This window comes from Dermacentor variabilis, chromosome 10, assembly GCF_050947875.1.
Source record: "Dermacentor variabilis isolate Ectoservices chromosome 10, ASM5094787v1, whole genome shotgun sequence".
NCBI classification, from domain to species: Eukaryota; Metazoa; Arthropoda; class Arachnida; order Ixodida; family Ixodidae; genus Dermacentor; species Dermacentor variabilis.
In genome coordinates this window covers 24592966-24609495 of record NC_134577.1, presented here as the reverse complement: position 1 = coordinate 24609495, position 16530 = coordinate 24592966, and the positions used below count along the sequence as shown (strand labels likewise).

The following is a 16530-nucleotide window of genomic DNA, read 5'->3' as shown; positions in this document are numbered from 1 at the left end:
ACTCGAGATGTTCGAACATTTGAGCATGCACGCCGTATATAGCGGATATCAGCAGCCGCTCATCGGGTGAACACATCTCGACTTTCGTTCGGCCTTCATATTGGCGAAGGAGCCTTGCAGCTTCCCCAGTGCTGCAGACGATCTGTCGGATGGAGTAAAGTTCGTTGCCGCCCACATACATTGGCCCTTACCGACAACAAGAAATTGGCTGAGACCCGGGCTTGAGAAGAAGAAAAGGAAGAATGGGGACGAAAACACGGTAGCAGTAATGACGAATAATTGAATAATAGCGGAATAATAAAAAGAACAGGTGTAGTTCGATACACCGTCGCAGGAAACTCAGAGGAAACTTACGATGATGTAATTAAAAATATAAAATCAAGCCGCATTATATCAATATGACTAAGTGGTGCTCGGGATTGGCATAAGAATTAAAGAGAGAAATAAAAGAACTATCAAATTGCATCAGCAATCCTTTTGTGTCAAAGAGGCGGCAATACATGGCAGAACAAACATGCTTGGGTCTAAAGCCGTAAGTCCAAGCCACGAGAGAAAGGATAATTGCTGAAGTGGGGGTAATTGAAGGCTCTAACGAAACGTAGAAATTTTTGTCGGCGTTTGGAAACTTGCCCACAAGGGATTTATATGCATAAAGTCGGGACTCGGGAATTTGAAGGCCTCAGTCTCCGAGGGAGATGGCTGTAGAAACAGAAAAACCAATGGAATAGGCGCGAAATGGGTGTACTTAAGCTATTTCCATGTACCGCGCTGCAAAAATGAACTTCGGTCACTTTAGTGTATCACTCAGGTCTCTCCTCATATCCATGTCACTATAACCTTTGCAAGCCAAGCCAACGACCTTAAAATGAGCTAGCAAGTTTAAAGCCCCACGCTGTCTGGAAAAAGCATGGTACTTAAAGTGCTTCTTCGAGAGTGATGTGCTTTACCGTGAGCGTTACCGTCTTTTGGCTTGAATGTCCAACCGAGACGGAATGTCGAACGAGCCTGAACAATTGGACATTCCGACTCAATGGGCATCCCATCTCAATTGGGCATTCCGTCTCGGTAGGTGGTCCAGGCTATGAATCGGCGATACCGAGCTTCTCTACGGCGGCCTGTACGTAGCCAAATTATTAAAGAAACGCCTCTCACCCGCACGGCTCGGCCACGGGTCTCGTAGTGTCGCAGCTGCAGGTCGTCGTGTGGACCGGTCCGCCTCCAAGCGCCTTTAGTGCGAGCTGCCGGGACCGTTTCACGCGAGCCCGTGCCAGCGCGAGGTGCGATGATAACGATGGCGATGGTGCTTGAGCATGGCACGTACGCACACCATTGGAGAATTAACCAGGAATATGAAATAGGTACAGGAACAAAGCTAAAATGCAGACAAGACAGCCAGATCCAACGCAAGCAGCAGTAGCAAAGGGCACGGGCACGTAGCAATTAGCTGTATGTGCTGGAGGGGGGGCGGGGGGAGTATAGGCAGTGTATGACGGGACTTTTTTAGATTGGGATGACACTTGTCGGATGAGTATTATGTTGACAGGCGTGTGGCATCCCCACTGCGACCAGCTCACGCAAGGCAGCCCTGCCCGCTTTGTCAATTTCGAAACTATGGCACATACACACAACGATAGGTGAGCCAGAAACCGCTAAGCAAAAAAAAAAAAAACTATATGAGATAAAATGAAGAAATACAACGCAATGTAATAGTTCAGGAATAGGAACGCAATATGAATCGTACAGAATTGATTGAAAATGAATGAGACAGAGCGCTGAAGTGCGTGAGAAGTTTTAAATGAAACGCGCTTCCCGCAAAAAGCATATTATTTGGCACAAATTTAAGAATTCCCATGCTATTTCGCAAAACTTCTTTTTTTTTACTATGGCAAGGATATGAACTTTCCGCACTGGACCAGTACGAAAGAGCGCACAACCAAAAACTGATAATACTGGAACATAGATTTCGTATATCATTATCAAATTGTCCATGCGCTATCCGTAGCGTCTGTTGCTAAGCTTGCGAAGTATAGCTACAGCACGCGCTGTTCTTGTCGCTACATATTTCATGTGAGAGCGTCGATCAAGTTTTTTTTTTTTCTAGCTATGTCACTCGCAACATATCTAAGGGAGTCCACTTGAGGGATATTCCATCTTGGCGATATATGTTGGAAACATGAATACGAACCGATAAAGTAAATGCAAATAGGGCACATTTGTTAACGTATGAAGACATGATATCCATCTAGCCTGAACTCTGAACTGTGTAGAATTTCATAGACGGAATGTACATCGCTCGCGGACGCAAATAATGCAATGTCATCTGCGTAGACATAGACATGAGTCTATGGATGTATCAACACAGAGCGCATTAAATAGTCATCACAACAGGGAGATAGTATTTGCTGCTTGAGGGACTCTTCGCACGTGCCTATATGATGTTGAAACGCCGTTTTTAAAGCACCAAACGTCCCGAGCTCTCGGAAATTCGTCAATGAAGTCAGTTGTGTGTCCCGGGAGCCCGTTACGTTGTGTTGCATCTCACCACTATCTTATGCCTTCGCATTGTGCACAAACATACCAAGCCAGCACACGATCGTGTTTCGCCGAGCACTTACAATACGGCCATCTGTGTCTATGTGGGAACACCGAGTTCAGCGCCCAGGCCTAAAGCCGACTTATGCGTCTGAGTCGAGACCGTCTTTTCCGTGATTTCGTTGCTTGCACGACTTTCCAGTCGTTTGCCGACGCGCCTACTTTGCCAGCTTCGAACAAGAACCGCGAGGAGGCGACTTTCGTCGTTAGGCCACGACTGTTGCGATTACGCGTCCGTTGTTTGATCGCTACATACGTGCCGAACTGTTAACACTGCCAGAGATCGTAACGGCTTTCTTTAAAATCAGCAAGTTAGTAGGTATCGAACACGCAAGCCGAATACTGTGCCGTTGTGTGCTGTTGGAAACATGACAGGCCACAAATAGAACAATGGCTTTCTTGCCTTGAAAACCACAGCTGAAACCACAGCTCGCGTCAGCCATTAAGTATGGCGAGGAATTTTGTCGGTCAACTTTCAATGCTGTACAAGTGGCCCATTCGGCGACAAACTGCGGGAAGACGCTCGACTTTCTCTCGTATCTCTACGTTCACCTTCTCTGCACGGCGCGCATAATTAGACGATCGGCTTCTCCTCTCCATAGACGCGCGATGTTGGAAGTCTATGTCGCACTCGTACAACCGGGCAAGAGACGGCATGATGTATTCCGATGTCAGATATCCTGATCAAGTCAAGCAGACTAGGCGACAATTGGTCACCGCCCAGCTTCAAGGCGGATGCATGTATATTATAATCATCATCATCATCCAGCCCTTCCCGACGTCGTGGGTAACGGGGCGCTACAGGAACCTGCTCAAGAGGAAATTGACGTATCATGTCGTTTAAATGGGCCGAGAGAGAGAGAGAGAGAGAGAGAGAGAGAGAGAGAGAGAGAGAGAGAGAGAGAGAGAGAGAGAGAGAGAGAGAACTTTATTTGCCACTGCAGGGTTCATAGTTAGGGCAGATAGACCTAGTGTGGCTCCCAGATGGGGGCGACGTCTGGGGCCCACAATCAGCCGATCCGGCTGATTGTGCAGCCTAACTCACCATTTTTGTGAGCCAGTACCGGCAACAGTGCACTCAGATTATGTACCACCGAGACGACCTGGGTATGCGACATCGGTTATGTGTCCCTGGGGTCCCGTGTTATGTGCCACTGTATTTTAGTTCCTTTCAGTGTCACAGCTTGCGATTAAAAAAAATAAACTTGGAGGACACTTAAGCTTCACCTTTATGAGCACAACGCGATAGCGTTAAAAGGACCCGTTGATGCCGACTTTAGATATTCTGCGACACGGAGCCCGACAGAAAACGGTGGTGGGCCGATCCGGGCGGCAGTGCAGGGCGAAGAAATGGCTCGTGCTCCCGTAAGCAAGGAAGAGAGGCGCTCGTGCTTAGAGTTTCCGCGTAACAAGCTTGTTTTCTCATATATTCAAATTACAATCCGACGCTATCATGTCTGTAAGCTGTGTGCAAGCCGGACTTTACGAATTTTCCGACGCGTTTTACGTGGATAAATTCAATTAGTTCAATAACGCCTTCACGCCCCGCGGCAGACCTACGTCGTTGTGCCGCGCGACGATTTTTTCGGACGGACATCGGCGACGGCGCACGCCGACGCAGACACTGGATTTTATGCGACACGCGGCCCTTAACGCTACCGCGTTAATGCATTGTGCTATAAACACTACAGCCTATAATGGCACCTCTTACAAACAGATACATAACCGAACCCGGTGGCCTACCACCGCTACTGCCCCGACCTTTACACGGATAGATGTATAGATTCTGTTAAGAAAAGTCGGACCGACAACATATGGTTTGGGATTGTCCTCGGACACCCACACAGAATAAGATAAACAAGACCGGAGAGCAGTGGGAGACCGCGTTGATCAGCTGTGCACCGGAAGACCAACTCAAGGCAATCCAGCAGGCCGAAGATGCCGCCAGGGCTCAAGGGCTCGAGGCCGTCATATAGGTAGAGACGTCTCAAGTCTGCTGTGCACAAATAAAGTTTATTCTTCCTCCTCCTCCTATAATCTCTACACAACCGTTCGCCACACAACCAGTTGTGGGTAGGATACACATGCTTGATGGAAAACAACAAGATTTGCATTATTAATACGATTTAACAGTTCACTACAAATCGTGATTGCTTCACATTTCGTATACGCCAACTACAGTTCGCGATTTTTTTTTTCGTCATTAAACCGTAGGGTTGAGATGGGTGTGTTGTGCCGTTCTCGTGTGCGCGAATTGCACAAGAACGCTGTCGTCACTGAGCCGTCGCGACCACTAAGACAAATATATGGCTGCCTTCGAAAAATCTTTTGAAAAATTGTTATACCACTATCCTCTGTTATAGCCCTCGTTTCGAGTTCAGTTGCAAACGTTCAGGCTTTTGACCAGGATTTCGTCAGAAGTGGTTTTATTTGGGCGTTTTTCACGACACCCTCGACAGTCTCATCTCGTGCGAACTCGCAAGGTTGAGGGTTCGAATAACGTGTTGACGCATTAACGTAGCGGAAGGAAAAACATAGCCGAGGCTATTAAAAGCACCAGGTGCATTAACGAGAAAAATCTGCAGGTATACGATACGGGCTGGGCTGACGCAAGATAGGGATAGGCGAAGATGTCTACAGGAAAAGGACCGGCAGAGGGTGACAGTGTTTAGGCGCTATAACCGTACCTTCGTTATACGTGGACATTTACGCCGTAACCAGGTTTTACTTTTGTACTTGCTGTGCGAGCTCTTTACAATCGGCACACATTGCATATGTTCAGACGTATGACAACAGTATTCGTGCGGTATAACACGGACCCTACAAACACGTCTTCCGCTTTTTTTGTGCTTTCAGACCCACGAGAAACAACTTGTTTCAGAAGGAAATGATAACGAACAAAATGGCATGACTGAACGACTTCCTATCCAAAATAAAACTCGAATTCTGTGCTGCTTTCACGCTAATTTAGCTGCCTCCCCAGATCCAAGAAAGATATGTCGCTCAAGAAACGTACCAGAAAATCAGAAACGATCACCAGCTCGCGGTCAGCGCAATAATAGACGCAATTGCTGTTAGGACTGCGTTCACAAATATGCAGTCGACTGCGCAAAGGCCCCGAAGTATGCCATGGTTGCAGCCTTTCTGGGAAGTCTGGCTGTCTTTAGGAACGAATAAAAAAAAATCGGTGATCTTCGTATAATTAATTTATCAAGTTGCCGGGACAATCCGTGTTGTTCCCACCGGCGGAGTTCTCGAAGAACACGAAGTCCTGCGAAGAGCCACAAGACCACGTCGAGTTAGTGGGTTCATTCTAATCTAAGCGGTCGGGGTTATGTTTCAAAATACAGGAGATACAGATCACTTGTACTGGTGTCACGCGGAGCACTTGTTATCGCGATCGAGCCTACCCGGCTCGCCGCGAGGGCCGCGCATCCAGTGGCCGTACAATTGTGATAGCAATAAAGCTACGTAGGATATGGCATCTCAATCTGCGATACAATGCACATCAAACGTCGGAAATCTGCCTAGCATTGTAATGCCAGATTTATTTCTAGGAAGCTTATGAGAAACGGTCTTACTTTATATTTTTTGTCTGTTTTGTTGCCATAACAATTATACGGACACTTCAAGCAAGTGTCCGCCGTCGCCGTCATGTTCCGTACGCTGTGGGTGCGAGGGAAAGCATGCGAGGGCACGCTTGCAAGGGTGGTGGCTCGGTGCACACTACCTCCTTGCGCGTGCAATGTTGGGAGTCATGTGACCCAACGCACGCTTGGGGAGGGGCGCGGATAGGCGATCACGCGGCAACAACGTGGTCAAGCTGACCTCTCCGCCTGCATGACGGTTGAAATTTAGAAACAGTGTCACAGTATCTATAAAGCGATGAATGCGGACGCAGCGCGCCTTACGTGGCTTTAACTTTTATGGAGAATAGTGCAGACGAGAGTTTTTCTCCGGTGTAGAGGCTAGTAAAAGACAGCTGTAGCATAGCGCGAGATATATGATAACATAGAGTCAAGCGAACTTTTCATGTTACCCGACGTGGTGGCTTAGCGGCTATGGTGTTGCGCTGCTAAACACAAGGTCGCGGGATCAAATCCGGGTCACGACGGCCACACTTAGATGTGGGCGAAAGCAGAAACGCCCGCGTACTGTGCATTAGCTGCGCTTTAAAGAACGCCAGGTGGGGAAAATTACTCCGGACACTGTGGCGTGCCTCACAATCAGATGATGGTTCTGGCGCGTAAAACCCCACAATTTATTTTATTTTAACTTTTCAGATTTAATAATCTACCTCAGTGTATAGATGTATCCAAAGATTTAAAGTACATAACGGAAATAAACGCAACAGCCTTGGAGGCAAGCGCCACAACGCTGTTTCAAAAAGTTCGTGACGTTTCACTTCGTGAATGCGGGTGACGCGCTAGCGTATGGGTGCCCTAGCGTACACGACGCCGTCGGCTCTCGGTGCGCCTTCACGTCTACACTGTCCGTATCGCAAATCGTGTTCAAGAGAGGGCTCGCGCGGCCGCTCTATACGCAGCAGCTGCCGGAGTAGAACGCCCGTTGTAAACGTACATTCGCTTACTATCTAAATTACCCAGCACAGTGTCAGCGCGCACGGACAGACATGAGCACGCCATACCCGACCGCGGACACTCGCTGTCATAACGCTGGCGTGAGGAATCGCGGCAGCAGCAGCGAGCGAAGTGACGTCCGGGCTGCCTACCTCTTCAACGCAAGCTAAGCGGTGAGAACGCAGCGCACACAGGGTTACGAGCCATCGGCCCACCTAGACTGTGCGCCCAAAGCAGATCGCTTTCAAGCGATCTGCTTGCTGCAACGCCCACTCCCCTCGCCCAATCCCACGGCACCATGGACGCGACGGAATACGGCGCGCTTCGTCCCTTTGCGCACGCGAGATTGAGCCGCCATCGTCGGCTCACCGTTGCACGCTTTCGCTCGCACACACAGCGTACGGTGCGCGAGGTCGATGTTATCACGATACGAACCCGGTGCGTGTGCATCGCAAAGAAAACCTGCACCAACTGCCCGAGGAGGTCAATCCAACGCGCACCTGCCTACCTTCCTATTCCGCGACGCTTTGTCTTGTTTCGCCGTCCCCACTTCGGGCAACGTTATTTACGCGTTCTCTCTCTCTCTCTCTCTCTCTCTCTCTCTCTCTCTCTCTCTAATGTGACAAGATTCCCATACTTCATCCGCACATAATTTTGCAATTTGACACTCCTAAACCTAACTCATTAAAAAGGATACTCGTATGATTATTAGCCTAGTGGGCAAGCACGGGGCAACAGAACGGCGCGTTTATTTGACTTCGTTGCAAGGCGAACTGGGAAATGTCGTCGAATAATCTAGAAATGTTTCTTGCGGAACGGCAACAAGCAGGAACTCGCTAATGATTGCACTAGACGGCACAGTGATACCGCGATTGCCTGTACGATACCTGTGGCTGCATTCCCCATTGTTTGCTTTTGGCGATTACAAGCACTTTCGCGAGACTGCAGCGCCGCTACAGACTTCGACGCGTGGGTCCACTTGTAGCCGAACGCGTTCCTGGCACTGTGCCAAGATGGTGAGTGCTTTGCACTGTGCCAGGAACGCTGTCCCCCATTCGCTCCCACGCGTATTGTGCTTTAGTCACTCGAAACATCCCGAAAGTGATTGTCTCCTCGAAAGTGAACTGCCGACAACGCTGTCGCTGCAGGGGGACAGCCCTTTGCCTGCAGTGTTGTTCGAGTGCTGTCGTTCGCCCGCTGTTAAGCTCCGTTGATCTCTCGTGAGTGAGTGTGAGCCTTGCTGCCCTGCACTTGCAGTCGCCCGCCACTGCTGCCCACTGGCTGTGGCTTTCCACCGCTCAGCACGAGGTCGCCGGTGCGACTGCATGGCAGCGGTGGCCGCATATCGATGGAGGCTAAATGCGAGTATGCTCGTGTACTTAGCTTTCAGTGTTAGGAAAGAATGGCCAGGTTGTCAACATTAGTAGCCCTCCAGCGCGCCAACAATGCGGAAATCAATCAATCAATCAACCACTCACAATTACAAAGACCGCGCCGAGCAGCACGGCCTTAATCTTCACGTCCAAGTCCATGGGGAACGTGACCGCGAAGTTGTCGGCGTCGGTGAAGGCCTCCCTGAGCGCTCCGGTCCAGGTCTTCGTTATCGCGCCCAGCTTGGTGACGCCGTCCGTGGCTAGGATATCGAAGACCACGTCCTGGCAACAGATGGACGTTGTGCAGAAGGGGCCCTTGACTAGCAGGACAACGTTCCCCTGGCTGTCCCGCACCGAGAAGGTCGGGTGTATGATCGCGAACTCCATCCGGATGGAGCCCATCGAAGCACCGGATGCGTCGTGCACGTCCATTTCCTGCGCCCGAGAATGTAGTACCTATTTATTTAACGTGCCCAGAAACAACCCTAACGTGTGAGAGCTGGCGCACGGATATTACCTACAATTTACCTTCAAAAACATGTAATTAAAGACAGGGGCAAAAGATAACCGAGTGGGGACATGTGGGCATAATACGAGAAAACAAGCACATTAAACAATGAACGACAATTCGTCTTCGTTTTAACAGTAAGTTTCATTATCGTGCCCAGAAATGCCTGGTAGTCTAGGTAATGGCGCACGTGAGAACTGATATAACGTATACACACGTATAAAGGGTTATCATTTTTAAGTTTTCCATGCGGCAGATAGCATAATTATTATTCTTGAACTGGGTTATTGGAAGAGGCAGACATGTACGAGAAATTGAAACACATACTCAACTTATTATAACAAACGCTAACTAATTGCTGACTAGCCGTTTTTGACAAAATTTTCTGTACATTTCTGCCACGATGCGATGTGCAATGTAAGCAATGATAATGCTCAACCCTATCAGCTTACGAACAACGATGCACTACAATGCCTTAAGCAAACAGGTCTCCGTTTGTGTTTTCTGAACTACGCAGACAGACGGCAGTGGTGCACGCAAAGTAACGCTCAACATGAACCCACCACTCTCGTATTGAACTAAGCGCTGAAGAAATTACACATTCTCCGCCAACATCAGCGCCAACTATCGCCAATCAAAGCAAACAGCATCAGAAGCTTCGCTTACATCGATTCCCACGGTGCGTGCGCGTTCTTTGAACCTAAATTTATCCGCTTTGTCCGCAAGCGCTGTTCTGTGCAGTGGTAGCGCTTTCTTGCCTTCTTACGTTGCCTATTTACTCTCCCACACTAGCGTCTCGCCCCCCCTCCTGCCCCCCTGTATCGGAGCTGCGGGTGAAGAGTGGCAAGGCTGTTCACTCCTTTCGTGGCTGCGTCGTTTCTGCCCATTCTGTGCCTCCTCTCCCTACCTGCTCTTTACCATTCTGTCTACCTCTTGTCTGGACTGTTGCACCGTAGTACGAAGGTGAGCGATGCCTTTGTTAGGGATCATCTACTATATAAGAGGTCACGGAAGGTATTGTTGCGATGCCTGCAGGGTATCCCAGAGGGCATTGCGGGGACTCGATGAAAAAAAAAGCCCGAACGAGTTTCCGCGATTCGGAAAGGATGCGTGCGCAAGTTCTACAATTGAACAGCTCTAGCCTTACCGTACAATGGACAATATGTACGTGCCTGGAGGCAGCACCAACAAAGGCCGCAGTCGCAGCGAAGTGGCCGGAAAAGCCGCAACACTTCGACGTTGCGGTAGTCGATCAGCGACATCTGGAATGGTCGGATGCTGCCGCAGAAGCATCGGCTCAATAGGTCACTCTGCTCGAGCGCCATGAAGACGAACTGGCCCATGGAGTTCTTCACAACGTACTTGTTCTGCTGCTCGAACGGAACCAACACTGTGCGAGTTGAACATACGAGCGTCAGCGTGCAATCTGACTCTGCCAACGTTCCTCTTGTCAGCTCTCTCGAAAAGGTAAAATAGCGGCAGTCACTGATTCAAAGCGTAAAGGAAGACGCTATATTGACGTGGGTACCTTATCTTTTACCGTAATGTTTCACCGGCTATAGAAACTGTTGGAAGTTATCGCTCAGCACAAGGCGCGCCCTTCTGTTTCGGAAGTTTCCCGTGCGTTATCGCTGGTTCTATCTGTTGCCTATCTTGTCGCTGGGCCTTGTGTTATCAGATTATGCGCGCGACGCGAATGGTGGGGTACTCTGGAACTTGCGCGAGAACCGGCGATTGCACTGGAAGGTTCACTGAGCCGTGCATAAATAGCCAACGCTTCTGTTCTCGACGATCGACGAGGGTGCTTGCCGTTGTCATTGTCTTGAGAGTGACTTGTTTTGCTGGGCACAGGTTTGAGTTAAAATTCGTAACTCAGTTCTGATATCGCATCTCTCACGACAACTTTCTGCGGCAATGAGGAGAAGGCTGCGGAGGCAAAGCGCGAGCAAGCGGGAGCGCTTGGGAAAAGGATTCCCACAATTTCATCCGCGTTATAGTATAATCTGGAGCACTGAAAACGCAAACAACGCATTTACAACAACTAAGAGAGAAAAAAAAAACAGTGCCCTTCCACTCTGTGAAGAAGGATGACCAATCGAAGCTGTGCTTGTGGTTCCCTCAAAGGCGAACTGCACCTCGCCATCGCCGGTCGGCCTGGTATTGCGCACTATCTTCGGGATCGGCCCAAGCATAACAAAATATTGTTGGTCAAGCCACGGACGCGATACGCCAGATCCTAGCCATAGACAGCTTCGCTGCAAGAACGCACCACTGAGTGTTGAATCCGTTACAGGCTTTTCCCTCCTGCGGTCTTTGCAAACTCGGAACCGTCGCACGTGGAATACTGCGTCGATTGAGCGTCTGTTGCAGGAAACAAAAAGTGTTTTCAAACGCTGCCGTACTACTTGGCGCAGTAACACACGTGCAGAAGGTCCGCGCCCTTAGCTTTCCATTCATTGCCACACAAAGTAGTCCGTTGGCGTATGGCGTGACATTATGGATTCGTGCTCTGCATAGCACGAATCCACACTGTCACGCTGTACGCCAACGGACAACATTGGGTGGGTTGTGTAGGCTGCAGTATAGCCTAGTTTACGGAAGCGCTTTGAGTGCTGCTGTATTGGGCTGTTAACTCTGTCATTTTCTGTTTGTAACAACCAAATTTGCCATAGTACTGTGCAGTCGATTCGTATGGCTGAAAGTTTTTCTGCGGATGAGTTCAGTGTTCCACGACCATGTTATTCGACATAAATTTGCACAAAACTGGGAAATTGTTGATCTAATAGCCCATCATCGCGGTGCCCACGATTAAAAAAAAAAGATTCTAAGGGTCCCAAAGGGCCACATACTGTCAATGATCAAATCATATTTACCTGCAGTTCCTAGTATTTGCACTCCTGCGTTTCGTCTTGTGTCTGAAATTCTTTGGGCGTCAAATGTACCATCAGCAATTTTCAGTGCTCGCTTGCGCCCTTTGTTACGTGCGATGGGACACCGTCATTTTCTCAAGAACAAAAGCTGCTCTACGATGTGAACGACGTCGTCGCAATATCACAGTGTTGCCTGTTATGGCCTCCGAGACGCGTGCACAGTCGCTAACATTCCCAAATTAGTACGCTCGGAAAACCGATAAAACGTTGCCAAGTGCGAAGGTTGCACGATACCTCAGTTGTTAGCGTGTCCACATCCCAAGTACGTATTAGAGAGTTTTAGGTTGTCCCTAAAATTATTACTGCTCACTAAATAGCGGTTTACCGGTGCTGTGCAACGCGCTAGCGTAAGGTCACTGGAGTGGGGTACGCGCCGCGCGACCCGTTTCTCTTCTTCCCCGAGCTGCTGATTGGCTAGTCGCGGTCACGTGATCTACTCCCGCCATGAATAGTCTTCCCCACGACGGAGCCGGCGCGCTCGCGAAGCAATCGGTGGCACGTATCGACAGGGATGTGTTCTGTGTCTTCTTTTTTTAACGTTTAAGGTCGTAAAACTGTTTCGCATTGAAATAAAGCGAGGACAAATGCCCCTGGACCACGCTTTCGGCGGCGGCAACCGCCGAGAACTTGAAAGCAGGACTTTTTGACACATACTAAATTCACCCGATTTCTTGTTTTGCATAAGTGCTTTTTGCAAAATCGAACGTAATTCCAAACGGAAGCAAGGACAGCAACACAGAGATTTATGCTTCCACCCGGATCTAACTTGAATAAATCATTTACACCCGCGACCTTGAGAGGCAATTCAGGGTTTCCACAAATAAAAAGTTTGAAAGAAACGACTCTACACTAGCATAGAGTTACAGTATATGCTAGAGTACTCCAGTTCTTAATCGAGAAGAAATAGACCTAACTATACGGCGTTAAGGTAAAAGCAGACAAATTCAGCCTTGTTATCGCAATGAAATATGCAGCTTTATAACAGGAAGATGAATATGGAGGTAATCAATGAAGCCGTAGCTAGGCCGATTTCAGAAGCCGCAATTTAAGTGGGAGGTAAGGCACCAAGATCACTAATAGGTAAAGCTCTCTTAATCAACAAAGGTCCTAATTAAAGAAAGACAATAAAGCCAGATTAGATCGGCGCTAACTCAAAAGTTCAGGCGTTAGTCTGCTATTTACTGCTCCAAGTAAGCTTGGTAATCCGTGTCAAAAAAGTCAATCGAGGGACCTACAATGAAAGACGTTGCGGAAAAATGGGTAGTATATTTTAAGTGGGGACTTCGTTTATCGGATTCTTTTTTCTCGGTGACTTTTCTGTCGGACAAATGAGGCCTTGGTTGAATTACCGCGTGCGTGAACCCTCAGATGAGGTCAGTAAGCAAGAAAGATAACCACGTGTGATTGCACGGCGTTTAAAGTGGCTGTGAGCAACTCTTTCTTTTTTTTCTAGATTACGCCATATTGTGAAACTACCATGATGAGCGCGCACCACTAATCCCTGACACCCTCCACATCGACAAGAGCGGTGATGCTGGTGTAAGCTTTCCTCGCAATTTCATTCTTTCCGAAGGAAATTTCGCTCTAACCGGAGAGATTGCGTACTTGTTTTACTACCACGCATGCTCCCTTGATGTGTTCTCGCGTTTTTTTTTTCTTGCAAAGCGATGTACTTATATGTGCTACCTCAAAAAAAAAAAAAAATGAACGCTTTGCTGCTAGTGAGGGCTGTTATGTATGACACTTTCTCACGCCCTGTAATTTTGCGCGGTTTCCGATCGAGTCTACGTCTCGCCCGCGAATCGACCGCACCGGGGAGCGACACGTACTTTCCAGGATCTCTATAGCTTGGTGGATAAGCAGTTGGTCGATCTTGGCCAGGTATTCCAGACCCGCGGGACAACCCTGAATAGCCGGCAAGGCCGACGGCGCCAATCCCGGCGTCGGCATTTGAACGTAGGGTCCGCGCTGCGCATTGATAGGGCCGCCAGCCACCGGCATTCCGGCCATGGGCATTCCTGCCATGGGCATTCCGGTCACGGGCATTCCTGCCATGGGCATTCCGGTCACGGGCATTCCAGTCACGGGCATTCCAGCCATGGGCACTCCAGCCATGGGCATTCCAGCCATGGGCATTCCAGCCATGGGCATTCCGGCCATGGGCATTCCAGTCATGGGCATTCCGGCCATGGGCATTCCGGCCATGGGCATTCCAGTCATGGGCATTCGAGTCATGGGCATTCCGGTCATTCCGGCAGTCGGCACCGTAGGCCGCTGCTCCGGCGATCCTCCGGGCGCTGATGCCGGTGCCGGGACATCTTGTGGTGGCGGTGGCTGTGATGCCGGCCGCGACGCCATCGCGGATGCTCTTTGTTCCCAGGAAAGCCGTCAGCGGACGAACGCCTTGGGCAGCTCCTTCGCAGCGTAGCTGCGTTGTGAAAGCGCGCCGTGAGGAGGCGACATGGGGAAACGTGCTCGCTCCATATACCCGCCATTTTCGGTCATTTGACTGTCGTAAGAGCAAGTGTCGCTGAGCGTTAAAGCGAGACAGTAAAGACCTCTCTTTAGTGGTTGAGTACAACTCAATACTCATTCAGTTAAGGCTCCTTGCACCATCTTGCGTGTTTCTTTGTTTATTCAACGCCACGTGTGCATCAGAAATGGATGATCCTGGAGCGCTGGTCGATCCGCATGATCGAACGCTGATAACAATTAGATTTCTCACTGTACGGAAGTCATACGTGGCGCCGTATTTATACAGGATAGCAATAGTACGAAATAGTGGATAGATATACTTCACGTGTAGGTAGGTTGACTTTTCCATAACACATAGCGCAACCTCAGATGGCATTCAGCGCGTGTGTGCACATTGGAAATAATGCCGTACGACTTCTGCGCTTCCCTGGAAGCAGGCGAGCTCCTAGCGGCTGCAGGCAGCTCCTTGGAAGCGCGACCGCTTTCTTTTTTGAAAAGTTGGAGGATACGGCACTGCGCCTCCGGCTTTCCTAATGAGACGCCATTCAAACTGAGCAGCCTCTTTTCACTTGTGCCTGGTGAGTGATCAACGGCGTTTGCCGTCTCGAAGGCGACATATGTGAGACGCCATTGCTGGGGGCTCCGGATTAATTATGACCACCACGTGGCTCTTCGAAAGGCACGGCACTCGAGCGCTGCACCATTCCTGCCCGATCAGAATGCGGCTGGTATAGCCGTGGTCGAAGACGCAAAGTCACGTTGGTCGCGGGATCGAATCCCGGCCACGGCGGCCGCATTTCGATGGGGGCGAAATGCGAAAACACCCGTGTGCTTAGATTTAGGTGCACGTTAAAGAACCCCAGGTGGTCGAAATTTCCGGAGTCCTCCACTACGGCGTGCCTCTTAATCAGAAAGTGGTTTTGGCACGTAAAACCCCAAATATTATTATTATTAAGTCACGTTGCCTTCAGTGGAGCACAGCGACTGAGCGAACGCGGCCACTTTTATTCATTTCTACCCCAAAGGCCTCGAAGGCATCGATTTGCCCCGTTGCTCGGAAAATTAAGAAGACAATAAAAACAGTAAGAAACCACATAATCAGAAAATGGAAGCATGTAAAATTTGTGTGTAATGACACGTAGCGTGCGTTATACCGTTATTTGGTGATTTCGACTATAATAAAAACACTAGCGCGAGAAAATAAAGAAACCTACGCAATCCTTACTTGGTTCCCTTCAACCCACTCTTACCCCTTCGATTCTTCGTGCATTCGAGAGCTGGCAGCCCCAAATTCGGTGCAGTGCTTGTCGAGAGAAAAACCACTGTTCCGGGAGCCACGGAGCTACAGCTTCCCCATAACATGGCTGCTAAGCACGAGGTCGCGGGATCGAATCCCGGCCACGGCGGCCGCATTTCGATGGGGGCGAAATGCGAAAACACCCGTCTATTTAGGTTTAGGTGCACGTTAAAGAACCCCAGGTGGGCAAATTTCCGGAGTCCCCCACTACAGCGTACCTCATAATCAGAAAATGGTTTCGGCACGTAAAACCCCATAATTCATTCATTCCCCATAAGGTGACACGAAGGACGTCGCTCCTGTGGCCAAGTTGCGTGCTTTAACGCTATAGTCTTGACATTACAAACAATTACTCTTTGAAAAAACGTGCAGCACGTCCTTGTTGTTAAAACTATAGGCTCAACGCGTTTCGGTCCGCCCCGGTAGTCAACGTATCAAACTTTCGAGCGCAGATTTCAGAAGGAGGTGTTCTGACGGTGCATTCGCATTTCTTGTGCAGGCATTTTTCTTCCCGGCGGTATATCGTAAGAGAGGTCAAATTATTGACGTAGACAATATAAGCATGTCTCGCACGCTTGACAACTTCCGGTAATAACTACCCCGAATAAACTTCCGGTCTTTGTGTACTAGATTTTGCCGAGTGTAAAATTTTCCTTCTTCCTCCATTCAATGCCTGTAACGCCTACTTTATGTTTTTCAAGTGCACAAATAAAAAAAAATATTAGCGGAACCCATGTCACAACGACTGTCGACAATGCGTTTAGCGTCGAATCAA

The 16530-nt window shown here is 49.2% G+C and overlaps 1 protein-coding gene across 2 annotated transcripts in view; it reads right to left on the bottom strand.

Moving 5' to 3' along the window:
* Positions 1–5117: 5117 nt before the first annotated feature.
* LOC142560163 (phospholipid scramblase 2-like) overlaps positions 5118–16530 on the bottom strand; it is a 31295-nt gene continuing 19882 nt past the window's right edge. Inside the window, exons 2-5 of one of the 2 annotated variants that reach the window (XM_075672039.1) lie at positions 13813–14411; positions 10226–10443; positions 8651–8980; positions 5118–5863 (exon numbers count right to left, since the gene is read on the bottom strand). In XM_075672039.1, coding sequence (XP_075528154.1) covers positions 5795–5863; positions 8651–8980; positions 10226–10443; positions 13813–14341 — 1146 coding nt within the window. In that variant the 5' untranslated portion in view covers positions 14342–14411 and the 3' untranslated portion in view covers positions 5118–5794. Of the gene's footprint in view, positions 5864–8650; positions 8981–10225; positions 10444–13812; positions 14412–16530 lie in introns of those variants that run through there. The other variant, XM_075672038.1, reaches the window with a different exon arrangement.